At 42.4% G+C, this 13,129-nt stretch overlaps 1 protein-coding gene across 10 annotated transcripts in view; it reads right to left on the bottom strand.

Moving 5' to 3' along the window:
• LPIN1 (lipin 1) overlaps window positions 1–13,129 on the bottom strand; it is a 109,993-nt gene that overhangs the window by 56,568 nt on the left and 40,296 nt on the right. Inside the window, exons 1-3 of one of the 10 annotated variants that reach the window (XM_063125175.1) lie at window positions 5,619–5,723; window positions 2,690–3,007; window positions 221–436 (exon numbers count right to left, since the gene is read on the bottom strand). The exons of 6 other annotated variants lie outside the window; for them this stretch is intronic. Coding sequence is in view for 1 of the 4 variants with exons in the window: in XM_063125171.1 (XP_062981241.1) it covers window positions 7,372–7,392 (21 nt within the window). In the remaining 3 variants the exon portion in view is untranslated. 3 more of the 10 variants (XM_063125171.1, XM_063125177.1, XM_063125176.1) reach the window with 3 other exon arrangements.

The following is a 13,129-nucleotide window of genomic DNA, read 5'->3' as shown; positions in this document are numbered from 1 at the left end:
CAGGTAAAAAATGGACAGCGGAAAAAAGACACAAAAACGAAGCTACACTCTCGCCATTGCTTAAACATTACAAAGCAGTCCATCTTGCAGGTAAAACTCAGTAGCCACCAGTATTGCCACCACGCTTCTCTTATGCTCCCCCCAACAAATACTTCTCATTTCCTAAGGTTGTCCCCAAAGCCTGCCCATCCGTCCAACATATCCTCCATCTATTTCATACCTGTCCTTGCTTCTTCTGTCTACTGTGAGAATCATCAGCAACTTTCCCGTGGGAAGCCAAAGGCAGCTGTCTCTACCACTGCTGTTCTACTTCAGGGTAAGGAACAGTCGAGATCGATCATAGGCAACGCGGTGCCGGAGCTGTGCTTTGCTTTTGTGTGCAAACAGGCTACTGCAGGGATGTCAATTCATCCCACACTGAACCCTGGTACCCGCCCTGGAGGAGGGACCAAGAGAAGATAGACAGGAGTTAGGAGGGGGAATCAAGGGTAACATCAAAATGATTGTAGCTACAATGAATGCAAGGATGCTACAGGTGCTGGATCTATCAGTACCACCCAGCTTTATGTGCTCCCACCCCATCTATCTATCTCTCTTTTCCCACACTGTCTACATATGTGTGCCCTAAGCAACCACTGAAGGCAGGCCCAATTAATTTGATAACCTGATCAAGACTGCAGATAACCAAATGTTGAGAAACTTGCAAAATGCCTATTAGTGAAGTTGCACAAAATACAAGAGGTGGTTATCATAGCAAAATTAACACATTAAACTTCATCAGAGTTAAATCCAAAGACACCATGTTGTAATTGTAAATGAATAAACTGGGTTTCATTCATTAAAATGTTTGCAATGGAAGATGACATGTCGAGGTCGCAGCTAATTATTCCTTATCCACTCGCCCCTTCTGTTGTTGCTGCTGCGAGGTTTTGAAATCTTGTAGGACTGCTCAGTTGTTGTGTATGGGGTAGGGATTCATATACATTTAAATGAGGCGCAAGAAAAAAATATGGATCCATTTCACACAACTATTGCTATGTGTCTAATCAGAGTTGCCTTCCTCGGCTGATATGTTAAACTGCTGGGTGTGTTTTCTTGTGGCTGATTCAACACTTGTGATTTGACATGTGTCTGATATTCACAAGATCAGTACAACATGTGCAAATCCACTGAGAGAGTCATGTCTGGATCATCCCCCTCCCTCCCACAGTCTTCTAAAAAAGAGTAGATGGGGGAAACATAATTGATAAGGGGCCGGAGTTGATTCAAGCAATGGCCCTCTCCTGCCTTTATGTGCTAAAATTGAAAAAGATAGAAGATCCGATCAAGGATCTCCGGCATCTCGTCAAGCAAGGCCCTTACATTGCTGTGTGTTGAAATCTGTTTGGGTTATTACTTGGGTATCAGATAAGTACACCTGTTGACTCTCGACAGATAGACTTAGAATCATAGAATAGCAGAGTTGGAAGGAACCTACAAGGCCATCGAGTCCAACCCCCTGCTCAATGCAGGAATCCACCCATAGAAATTTACTTCTCTAATGTCAACCTTTTAGACAGAACATGGTTTCTGAAGAATTAGAAGTGGGCTAGGGAGAAATGTCTGTTCTTCATTTGTACCTTTACCCACAAATATGCAGGCAAGTCACAATCTCTTAGCCATATTTCCTTTATCCGTAAAATGAAAATAGTGAGCCCCATCCGATGGATGAGCGTTTTACTGCACACTCGCTACTGGGCACTCATGGATTCCTTGGAGCTCCCTCACATGACGTCGTCTGCCTCTCGTGCACCTTCTGCTCCTTCTGGTCTTCCTTGCGCCACAAGAAAAACCAGAGAAAGTCCAGTTGCTGCTCTCTCCTGTTGTGTGTGGGAGAAGCAGCGTGTTCACAAGGGACTGAATGGGCCATGTGCACCTTTTTTACTTCCTGTTTTCAAACAGGAAGTAACTAAGTGACCACGGAGAAGCGATGGTAGCCCGTTAGCCAGTGTTTCTTCCAAGGTGTGATGGAGCTCAGTATCACGGGACTGATAGGAGAGGATGTACATAAAATGAAGACTATTTTGACATCTTGCCTCTATCATTCTCGTGAATAGAATTTGTATTCGTTTGACTTACGAATGCAGGGAAAGCATAAACAACATAGTTAAAAGGTTGCATCATTTGTTGCAAATCAAATAGTTCTCATCTCACAGAATGCAAGGGATGCATTCCAGTCTAAATGGGAGTTGGTTGTTGTCATATGTGAAAATGGCTTTGATTTCTAAGGTGTTACAATAGATTTGTCCTTGGTATTAAAATACTGCCCCTTATTCTGCAATATCAAAACACAGATTCTGATATTCCCTTATTCACAGCATTAAAGTGAAAACAGATTCCCATTCTGTTTAGATGGGATTCCCCCCCTACCTAAACAGCAGATTATTTCCCACAGCAGCAGCATTTACACCAAAAAACACACACAACCAAATACCCTCTACAAGCCACATCCCAGAAGACACTTTTACCCCAAAATAGAGCGGTCAGGGTTTTTTAAGCACTCTGCACATGCTCAAATCTACTTTCTTGGGAGGCAGAGAACTAATGCTTCTTAAATATCTGCGTTAAGGATGACTCTCCTGCTCAGACCGAGCGCCACTGCACTACTTCAGGCTGTAAAGATAAAAGAGGACGGGTTGGGGGGGGGCACCTGTTTTGATTTTGTTGGTCGTCGGGATCCCCCCCTCGGAAGGGCCCTTCGCTTTGCTGCTTGCTTGTCCTCTGCTTGGCTGTTGCATTGTGACTCAGCGCAAGGAGGAGGAGAGCTGAGGTGATTCCTCCGGCCAATCAGGGGGCTGACTGACCTCAGCCGAACACAGCTGGCAGGAAGAAGGCGGATCCGCGTGTTATTCGGGAGCATATTGGGTGGCGCGTTGGAATGTTGTTTGCATGAGTTTTCCAAGCACGTGTCATGTAAACAGCAGTGTCCCCAGGCTGGTTATTAAACATCGCTGCGATCGTTGGAAGGCTTCACGTAGAGACGTAATAGTTAGCAGTGAACATGTAGAGCAGAGGGTTAGGTTTTGTCGTTGTTAAAAACAAAGGAAAAAGGGGGAGGATTTATTTGTTTCGCTTTTTTCATTCAAAGTGGGGTATTGTAGGGTGACCATATGGAAAGGAGGACAGGGCCCCTGTGTCTTTAACAGTTGCATAGAAAAGGGAATTTCAGCAGGTATCATTTGTATGCATGCAGCACCTGGTAAAATCATCTCTTCATCACAACAGTTAAAGCTGCAGGATCTCTGTCCTCTTGACCAGATACAAAAGAGGGCAGGGCTACTGCAGCTTTGACTATTGTGAGGATGAGGGCATTTCACCAGGTGCTGCCTGCATACAAATGACAACTGTTGAAATTCCCTTTCCTATACAACTCTTAATGATCCAGGAGCCCTGTCCTCCTTTTCATATGGTCACCCTAGGTATTGGCAATCGTGAAGCTATGTCCTCCACATGTTTATTTGGTTTAACCCACAGAAAAGAAGATGCTGGCACCTTAAAAAAAAAAGATATACAGTGCAAACCTATATGCGTAGAAGTAAGTTTTATTGAGTTCCATGGGGCTTATTCCCGAGAAAGTGGGTAATTGTTATCATGACAATGCAATCCTATATATGTCTACTCAGAGGTAAATCCCATTGAGTACAATGAGGCTTACTCCCAGGTAAGTGGGCATAGGATTGCAGCCTAAATTTGTTAGTCCTTAAAATGTTGTGAGATTTTATTATTTTATTTATTGCATTTAAATCCTGTCTTTTTCCTCAAAGGAACCCAAGGCGGGGTAGATAATCCTCTCAATTTTATCCTGACAACAACAACCCTGTGAGGTAGAATGGGCTGAGCGAGTCTGTGACTGGCCCAAAGCCACCCAGTGGCTTTCCATGGCCAAGTGGGGATTAGAATCCAGATCTCCTGACTCCCAGTCCAACACCTTAGCCACTACACCACACTGGCTCTCTTCATGTGTTTTCTATTACAGACTTAACACTGCCATTCCTCTGGTTTCACATGAAGAGATTTCAATAACAGAAATAAGAAAAAAGTAAAGTCTACTGCCAAAAGGAATGTGAGTGTGATATTCAGAAGGGGGCAGCTTGGTCAAGATGCAGAGGGGCACAGATTAAAATAAAGGGAAACAGAAGCATGGCAAGAGTGCATGAATGCAACTTTTAATGCCATTTTTTGGGGGCAAAAGTTGAAGATAGCTTTGACAAAAAGGAGACAAACGTCATCTCTGGATTTTGTCCCACAATCTGCTTTGGGGGGCAGATCACGGGACAAATCCACGATATTCAACGGATATATAGTTTCCATATCACGGCCATAGCTCAAGTTCAGTTTCTGGCATCTCCAGTTAAAAATGAATCGGGCAGCTGCTGATATGAAAGCCCTTCACTTGAGACCCTGCAGAGGAGCTGCCAATCAAAGTAGTCAATACTGGGATAGGTAGACAAAGAGTCTGACCTGATATAAAGGCAGCTTCCTCTGTTACTAAGCATTTCAGAGAATATCTTCAAGCCCAGCCCATTCCAGTAAAAACCTTGTGACATTTCACAACAGGAAAAGCATTACGCTACAACGCTACGGAAAAAAATATACACTCTGAAGTGAAACCAGAGTACGGAGAAAGTAGAAACTGGATGATGTATGAAGGACTGACCTGTTCTTATACCTGCATTTTCTATTCTTAAAACAATATTGAGCAGTGTGTTTATTGTGCATAAAATCAATCCCACAGCAATGGACAATTTGGTGGTGACTTCAATAGGAGTAGAATGCTAGCCTGCTTTTTTTAAAAAAAAAAAAACCTCTTTTTACACATTTAAAAAAGGTTTTTAAATATTTGAAAGAAGGCAGACACATCTTTATGTAGTTCCTTCACAGTGACAGGATTATTTTTGTATTAGCAGCTGTACCAAAGGTTAAATACTGCTCTAGTGAGCATATGTAAGGATCAAAATGCAATTGGGTGGTTTAGCAAATAACCTGCTATTTGCAAAACCATGCTATAGGCTGTCTTTTGTAGGACTTCTTTTTAGAGGTGGAACTAGGGTTACCTTTTAAGATATTTGGATGGTGAGAGTAGAATATACAGCAAAGTTTCATGGCATACTAAATTGAAAACTAGCAATTTATTTAAAGTATTTGTTATTATTTTTCTTCTTTTTATAGCGTATAGGAATTAAAATTATATGGCTACTATGTGCCTTTGGCATGCTTCTCCGATATACAGAGGACAGGATTTGTTATAACAATATGATAAATACGAGATAGGGTCTTCCAAATAGTAAAAAAAAAAATCACAAAGTCCACAGAACATATAACAAGTGAGTAAACTGTTATTACGATTATTGTTATCATTATTAAAAATAACAGTTCAATGTATTACAATGATACATTAAAACACACACACATGTATCTTATATAAACTGTACATGTACACTAAATTGCACATGTGGGCCAGGTATGAGATGGCAAAATCTCTGGTTTATAACGTGTTTCATTACTTCATCAGAACCACCTAAGGAAATCAGTAATTGTAATACATTGTACTGTCATTTTCTAATAGTAGTACTACTCACTTGTTATGGGTTCTACTGGCTTCCTTGTTCTAATAATAGTTTCTCAGTGTGTTGAGCCAAGGAGCTGGCCAGTGATATAGGTTATCCTGAGGATCATACCAGGAGGATGTCTATCCTACCTAAATGATACCCTCTGGGTGAAGCAAACTGCTTGTTATCCTTTAAAACTCTTGCATATTTTTATAAGACTCCCTCCTGAGCAGCAATTCAAGTTTCTGTTGCTGACTATCATTTTTCTATCAATCATTCATAAACAGTGCTACTCATTTACAGAATAGAGGACAAGCATTTGTATTCAGTCCCCAAGTCATCAGACGTTTCTGGCACTAGGTTGGATCTCATGAGCCCAAACCTTTCGGACTAATGAGTTTTCCTTATCTGAATTTATAATCAATAACTGCTGGCATTCGCTCCTCTAAAACCCAGAGCATTTCCACAATGATCCAAGATAACATAGTTTCATATGATGCTGCCTTATACTGAGTCAGTCCATTGGTCTATCTAGCCCAGCACTTGGTCTATCTCGGGGTCTTTCTTAGCTCCACTATGAGACCATTAAACTCAGGGGTGGTGAACTTACCACCACCACCACCACCACTACCCAGATGGTGGACTACATCTCCCATCATCCCTCACCATTGGCCATGCTGGCTGCAGCTGATGGGCACTATAGTCCAACAACCTCTGGAGGACCACAGGCTTTCTATCCCTGCTTTAACTGAAGATTTCAGGGAATCCATCTGGGACCTTCTGCTTCCAATGCATAAGCTCTTCCCCACTGAGTTATAGGCCAGGGAAGTGAACCTCTTTCAGCAAAGGCCGAATTCCGTTTTGGAGATGTTCTGATAAATCCACTATCAAACATTAAAAGTAACACTTGGTGCTAAATTTCCCTCCAAATCAGTGTGCTTTACTTCTCACTAAACGGGTAGGATTCCAATTGTTACACCATCCATGTTCCCTCTCTCTCTCTCTCTCTCTCTCTCTCTCTCTCTCTCTCTCTCTCTCTCACACACACACACACACACACACACACAGTGGAAAACAGCTACAGCCCAGCAGTGACCTCTCAAACATATAGATTCCTGAGATATAAATGGAATGGTCAAATAGATTCTCTGTACAGACTTGATCATACTTTCTGCATTCTTCTATTCCTGCTAGTTCAGCCAGGGAGGTAACAAGAACGTTTCTTGAACTGGTTTGTCTGGTTGTCTGAGGATAACAGCAGTATAGGGAACAGATTTGAGGCATAGACACCTTTTGCCAGCACATCTTTTTGCAAATGGACACAAGAAGCAAAGAACAACTATGAGTGTCACAAGCAAACTCAATGCCCAAGATTGTGTTGGGTCTATAGAATGGCAAACTCATTCTCAAATATTGTAATTTTAGAACTTGTAGCAATCCTAGTACCTATGATGTAAAAGCTAGCATATTGTATCATTATGGTTTCTTCTAGCCTTCATATGTATAACACATGTTAAAGGATTGGTTGTTTTGCTTTGGCCGCGTACATATCCTGCCTTAGCAAAGCATGATGCAAATACACTTAATTCTTTGCCATTTCACAATTGGCCTATGATTTTGTGTGTGCGCGCTTAGTTTTAATTCAATGTCAAATGATTCAACCCCTAAAGAATAACCTTTCTTTTTCTTTCCAAAGCTGTCCCAACTTGCTTATTTAAAAACACAAAGAAGGGCATATGGACATATGGTTTTCATTTTATGGCATTTCAAATAACATTCTCACCTGATTCCTTAGGTATTCCATGTTGTATCTAACTCATCAGATCTGCCTATACCTAATAACTATTGCAGATGGACAAGTTGGTTGAGCTTGCCTCTACTTAAACTCTTGAACTTGGTGGACTTCAGGTGTCTTAGGTCCTCAGGGACTCTCCATTGGAATTAGTCTACTGTAGCCTTCCCCATTTGTACAATAATCATCATTTCTTTTCTAAATTCTTAATCTCTCTACTTCCTTTCTGCCCCCCACCCTCTCTCCTTAATTCCTACAACCCTGGCCTCCACCAACTGCCCATGTCTTGTGAAAAAACTATTCTTAAAAGGTTTCATTGTGACATCATCTCCATCAGGACTATGACGTTTTCAGAAGTACTTTAAATCAGAGTTACAAGAGGAAAGGAAAAGGATGAGATGAAAGGGAAATCAGAGGACGGACCTGCATTTAACTCCAGGTCCAATTAAAAATTGCAAGTACATCTCCAGAGCTGTTAAATAAGTACTAGCTGCAGGGATAGAGTAAGTAAGGAGTTATTGCAGGAGAAGGGAGCATGGATGGAAACTTGGAGGTTAAGACTGGTACATGAGGAGGGATGAATTTGGCCCCAGGTCTAGAGATTTCCTACACCTGAGTTATTGTATGATGTCTTTTTTTCCCTCTAGAGCAGTAGAGCTATAGTTTTTAGTTTCTTTTGAGTGACACAGTGCCGAAGACTGCCTTTTTAATATTAGTTTTATTTACAAATGTAGAAAGACAGGTTGCTTACCTTTAACTGTAGTTCTTCTAGTGGTCATCTGTGCAGTCACACATTATGGGGCCTGTGCGGGGCCAGCTCCGGAAACTTCCCTAGCTGAAAACATTTTGGGGCGGGAAACCCTCCCCCACCGTCTACTGAGCATGCTCGGGATTTCCCGCCCTAACTCCTCAGTTCTTGTAAACCGCCTAAACAGTCTCACTGAGGTAAACCACTATGTAATAAGGTATGACATCATAGTGGGGAAGGTGGGAGGGTTGTGTGACTGCACAGATGACCACTCGAAGAACTACAGTTACAGGTAAGCAACCTGCCTTTCTTCTTCGTGGTCTCTGTTCATCACACATTATGGGTGAATAACAAGCTGACTTACCGGAGGAGGGTGGTGTCAGCCGAAGTGTGTTCTTCAAAAGATTGCCGATAGTACGGCACGCCCAAAAGCACAGTCCTGACGTGCCCGAATGTCCAAACGATAATGACTGGCAAACGTCAGGGGTGTTGACCAGGTGGCCGCTTTACAGAGGTCTGGTATGGGAATCCCTCTCTCAAATGTTGTAGAAGTAGCGGCCCCTCTTGTGGAATGGGAGCGCACTTTACCCTCCAGGAAGAGGCCAGCAAGGTCATAGGCTAACTTAATAGTCTGTACGACCCAGGTGGATATTCTTTGCGAAGAGACCTGTAGGCCTTTTTGTTTGCTACCATTACAAACAAATAACCATTGGGATTTCCGAAAAGAGGCTGTTCTAGATTGATAGAAGGCGAGGGCACGTCTAACATCCAGTGTGTGAAGAGTTGACTCCAGAGGAGAGGTCGGTGAAGGAAAAAAACTTGGAAGGGTGATATTTTGGCTGAGGTGGAACGACGAGACAACTTTAGGAAGGAAAGCCGGATCTGGTCGAAGGACCACCTTGTCGGCTTGGAAGACCGTGTATGGAGAGTCTATGCGTAGTGCGGCTAATTCTGATGAACGTCTAGCGGAAGTAATGGCAACCAGGAATTCAACTTTAAATGTTAATAAACGGAGGTCCATGGTCGCTAATGGTTCAAAGGGCTTGCCCGACAGTGCTTTGAGAACTACAGAAAGGCTCCATTGTGGAACAAAAGAACGTACGAGAGGGATGGTATTCTTCATTCCTTTCATAAAATGTTTAACTAACAAGTGTGTGAAAACAGAACAACCTTGAACCCATTGGTGTGAAGCAGAAATTGCTGCTAAATGCACTCTAAGTGACGAGAATTTAAGACCCCTTTAAAAGAGTGAATAGAGGAATGAAAGGATGGTGGAGATGGGTGCTGAAGTGGGGTTCTCGTTCCTTGCTAAAACAAAGGAACAGAAGGAATCCCACTTTGTAGTGTATGATTTCCTAGTCGCTGGCTTTCTTGCTGCCAGTATCACGTTCAATATATCTGTAGAAAGGGATTGCTAGTCTAGCACACCCATATCCTCCAGGCTGTTAGATTTAGGGTAGAGACATCCGGGTGGAAGATGTGCCCTTTCTCCCTGGAGATCAGATTGTAACATTGAGGCAATCTGATGAACTCCGCTGACGACAGTTTGAGAAGCGGCGTGAACCACAGTTGCCTTGGCCACCAGGGAGCTATTAGTATGGCGTTGGAATTGTCCTTGCGTAACTTCACTATCACTTTGGAAATGAGGGGTATCAGGGGGAACAGGTAAACCAGTTGCCCCGACCAGGTCATTTGGAAAGCGTCTCCCAGGGATGCTAGTCTGTGACCTGCTCATGTGCAGAAACGGTTGCAGACGGCATTCTCTGGTGACGCAAACAGGTCTATCGCCGGACGCCCCCATGCGTAGGAGAGTGCATTAACATTTATGCAGGCATTGCTATACAACTGTTGAACACTTCCTGTTCTTGTTAGAACTTCACCCTGATCGGCCATGGTGTTTGGCAGCAGCGATCATGGATCCCCCTTATTGGTGTGGGGATGCTGGTACTGGCATAAGCCCCAAAGGTATCTATGCTTTTATGGTTCATGAGGAAATGAGGAGTGAGTGGAATTTCATGGCCCAGGGCCTTGGTCCAAGAGGGTTGGTTGGTTTAAGTAGCATTAATTGAGACCATCTTTAGCAAATGGTTATGTAAGGCCTCTCTATTTAGCTGCTAATTAAGGAAAGCCCTCAGTGAAAATTTAATAACTTCCTAATGACCTGACCACAGTTACACCCATCCAAAGTAGCAATAAGTATGTAGATGTTGAAATTCTATTAGATGTTTCAAAACCTGGATTAAAATAGGACTGTCTAAGGCCTTAGCTAGACCTACCTTATAATAATTATTATTAATTATTATTATTATTTGTTACCCACCTCTCCCTTCGGATCGAGGTGGAGCACAACACAAATGCTACATCATACAACTAATTAAAACACTTAAAACCAATACAACACTAAATATAGTCCGCGACGGAGGAGGGAAGATCTCATGTTGTGATTAACGCGAGATCCCTCCGTTTAAACATGAGGCACGACGACCTCAGGAAGAGAGGCGTCACGCCTGCCATTTTTTTATTTTTAAAGAGGAAGGAGCGCACGAACAGTCATGCGCTAAAGGTAAGGTTTTTTAAAAAAATTAACTACCTTCCCCGCTCCCTCCATCCTAACCTCGATGGGCACAGCACTCCTGAGGAGCACTGCGCCCTGTGTGTGGCTCCTGGCACCACGCAAGTAATCGCGTGGAACCAGGTCAAACCGCAGCAATGGGCCACACATTCCGTGGTCTCAGGCTCAGCCCGGGACCGTGGAAAAAGCGGGCCCAAAGTGGAGGGCTCTATCCTGGGGCGATCCCTCCCTGATCCCAGGATCCCCTGTGCGTCATGTGGACGCACAGGGACAATCCCAGGGTTCGCCCCGTGATAAAGCCCAGTCTAGCTAAGGCCTAAGATTGGAGAATTAGTCATACTGCCTTCAGGGAGGTTTCTCTTCAATTGTCATCGGTTCATTATTTGCACCTAAGCCTCGTTATTTTTTGGTTTACATAAAAGACTTGTTGACAACAGCAAAGAGGTGAACGCAAGAAGAGCTGTCAGGCAAATCGTTCTCTATACTTTTTAAAGCCACTTTTCCCAGGGAATGTTTTCCCACAGCAAGTATAAGAAAATACTACCAGATGTTGTTAAGCCTACTTTAGGAGTTTCAAAGCTACTACTTATATTTCAAAGCAGAGCACAACAACTACGAACGAAACATGCAGCTTGATCCTATGCAGATTTACTCTGTTCTGCAGGGCTACGTAAAAGACACAGGAAGATTGCAGCCAAAGCTTTGTTGTGCTATCCAGCAAGCAAAGGATAGCAACAAAAGCTGCACAGAGAGTGGTAGAATGCAGGCCACCACATTTCCATTACTATTTCTATATTTATCCTACCAAAGTGATTTAAATCCTAATACTGTGCTTGTGATGAGGCTATTTTTCCCATGCTCATATTTTTTTTTGCAATTCCAATACGTGCTAATCCTAGCCAAAGGCTTTGTGTTGTATTTCAGTAAACTGTCCTTGTGGACTGTCACTTTCTGGCTCTTTCATCATGTGATGTTTATTCTCTAGCCTGTTAAATTGTCATTATGCAAAACAATGCCTTTTTGAAGCACTGCTGCAGAGTACATTTTTAAAAAAGCTTGGCGTCAGAAGCGCATAACAACTTGGAAGTGAGAGATAAAGGGGCTGTGTGACATCTTATCAGTATGACGTTTTATAATATAATAGGATCTATATTATAAAAGCGTATAAGCAGATCCTGTATTATAATTTTTCAATTTTTTTTTTTTACATGATAAGTTCTAAAGTGTTCTTAGGGTGCTTCCAGACGGTGGGTTCCTAACACTACCAATTAGAAGGCAATGTGCAGTGATTCAGCCTTTTTCTCCTTGACGGATATTTTGCAGTAAGAAAAAGGATGGAAGAAGTAGAAAAACACAAGAGGGTTATGAGTGAAAGATGATGATGCCTGGACACTCCATAAAATTTTGTGAATTAGGTCAGGCGATGGCGGAGTAGGCAGTACCCTTAGTCTCTTATTTGTTTTACAATCATTTTATACATTTATTTATTTATAACATTTCTTGGCCGCCTTTCAGGGCAGACGCCCTCTTAAGGCAGCTTAAATAATATATAAAAACAGTTTAAAACATTAAAAGCAATAAATACACAGTCAAATAGCAGTTAAAACCACAAAAGCTAACAAAATGTGTTCCACTAACTCAGCAGGACTTGCCTGTAAACATGCATAGACTCAGGCTATTATCATCTAAAAAGTAGTAGATTAGAAGGGGACTGAATATATATGTTTCTGAAGCTTCTTCTCTTGACAACGTATCTGTGATCCTAATATGCAAAGGTACTAAAACTGGCAAATGCTGTGGTTTAGGTCAAACATAGTATTTGTGTTTTCTCTATGTAAAATTGTGCCTGCTCAAATACAAATTCTGTTTTTAGACTTGTACATTTTTAGAATGTATAAAATTAGTGTGTATGCTAAAAAATGTAACATTTGCAACACCTCCAAATTCTGCTTCCTACCTTTATGCTAGGGATAAGGAACATCAGGCCTGTGATCCAAATATGTCTCTCCGTGGTTACCTAGACATCCAGCCCCCCTTCTCCAAGCCCCACTTCCTTTCTATAACCACTGACCGTTTGATGGTTTCCTGGCTTTTGTGCAATTTTTCTCCATTTCAAAATGTTTTGAAATGCCTCTCCTAATACTTAGTTACTGGCAGAAAGAGCTGGTATTTTGGGTACTTTGGCTTCACTCTTTGGCCACTCCCTTTTGGCCCCACCCACCACTGTAATGCAGGGGGGGGGCAACATTGAAAAAAGTTCAACACCCCCACTTTATGCCAATTCAGAAAATAAGTACAAAAGACACTGGTTCTCCCAAGGCAGTCTTGGATATGCAGTTTGGGGCCTCAGGAAAGCTCATCTCAAATGAGAGCTTTTAAAGCCCCCAATTTTTTACTGGTTTGGGTCAAAATCTGAGTGGGAGGGAAAT

Source organism: Elgaria multicarinata, chromosome 4 (assembly GCF_023053635.1).
Source record: "Elgaria multicarinata webbii isolate HBS135686 ecotype San Diego chromosome 4, rElgMul1.1.pri, whole genome shotgun sequence".
NCBI lineage: Eukaryota > Metazoa > Chordata > Lepidosauria > Squamata > Anguidae > Elgaria > Elgaria multicarinata.
The sequence above is the reverse complement of the archived record's forward strand: the minus strand, read 5'-3'. Positions and strand labels throughout refer to the sequence as shown.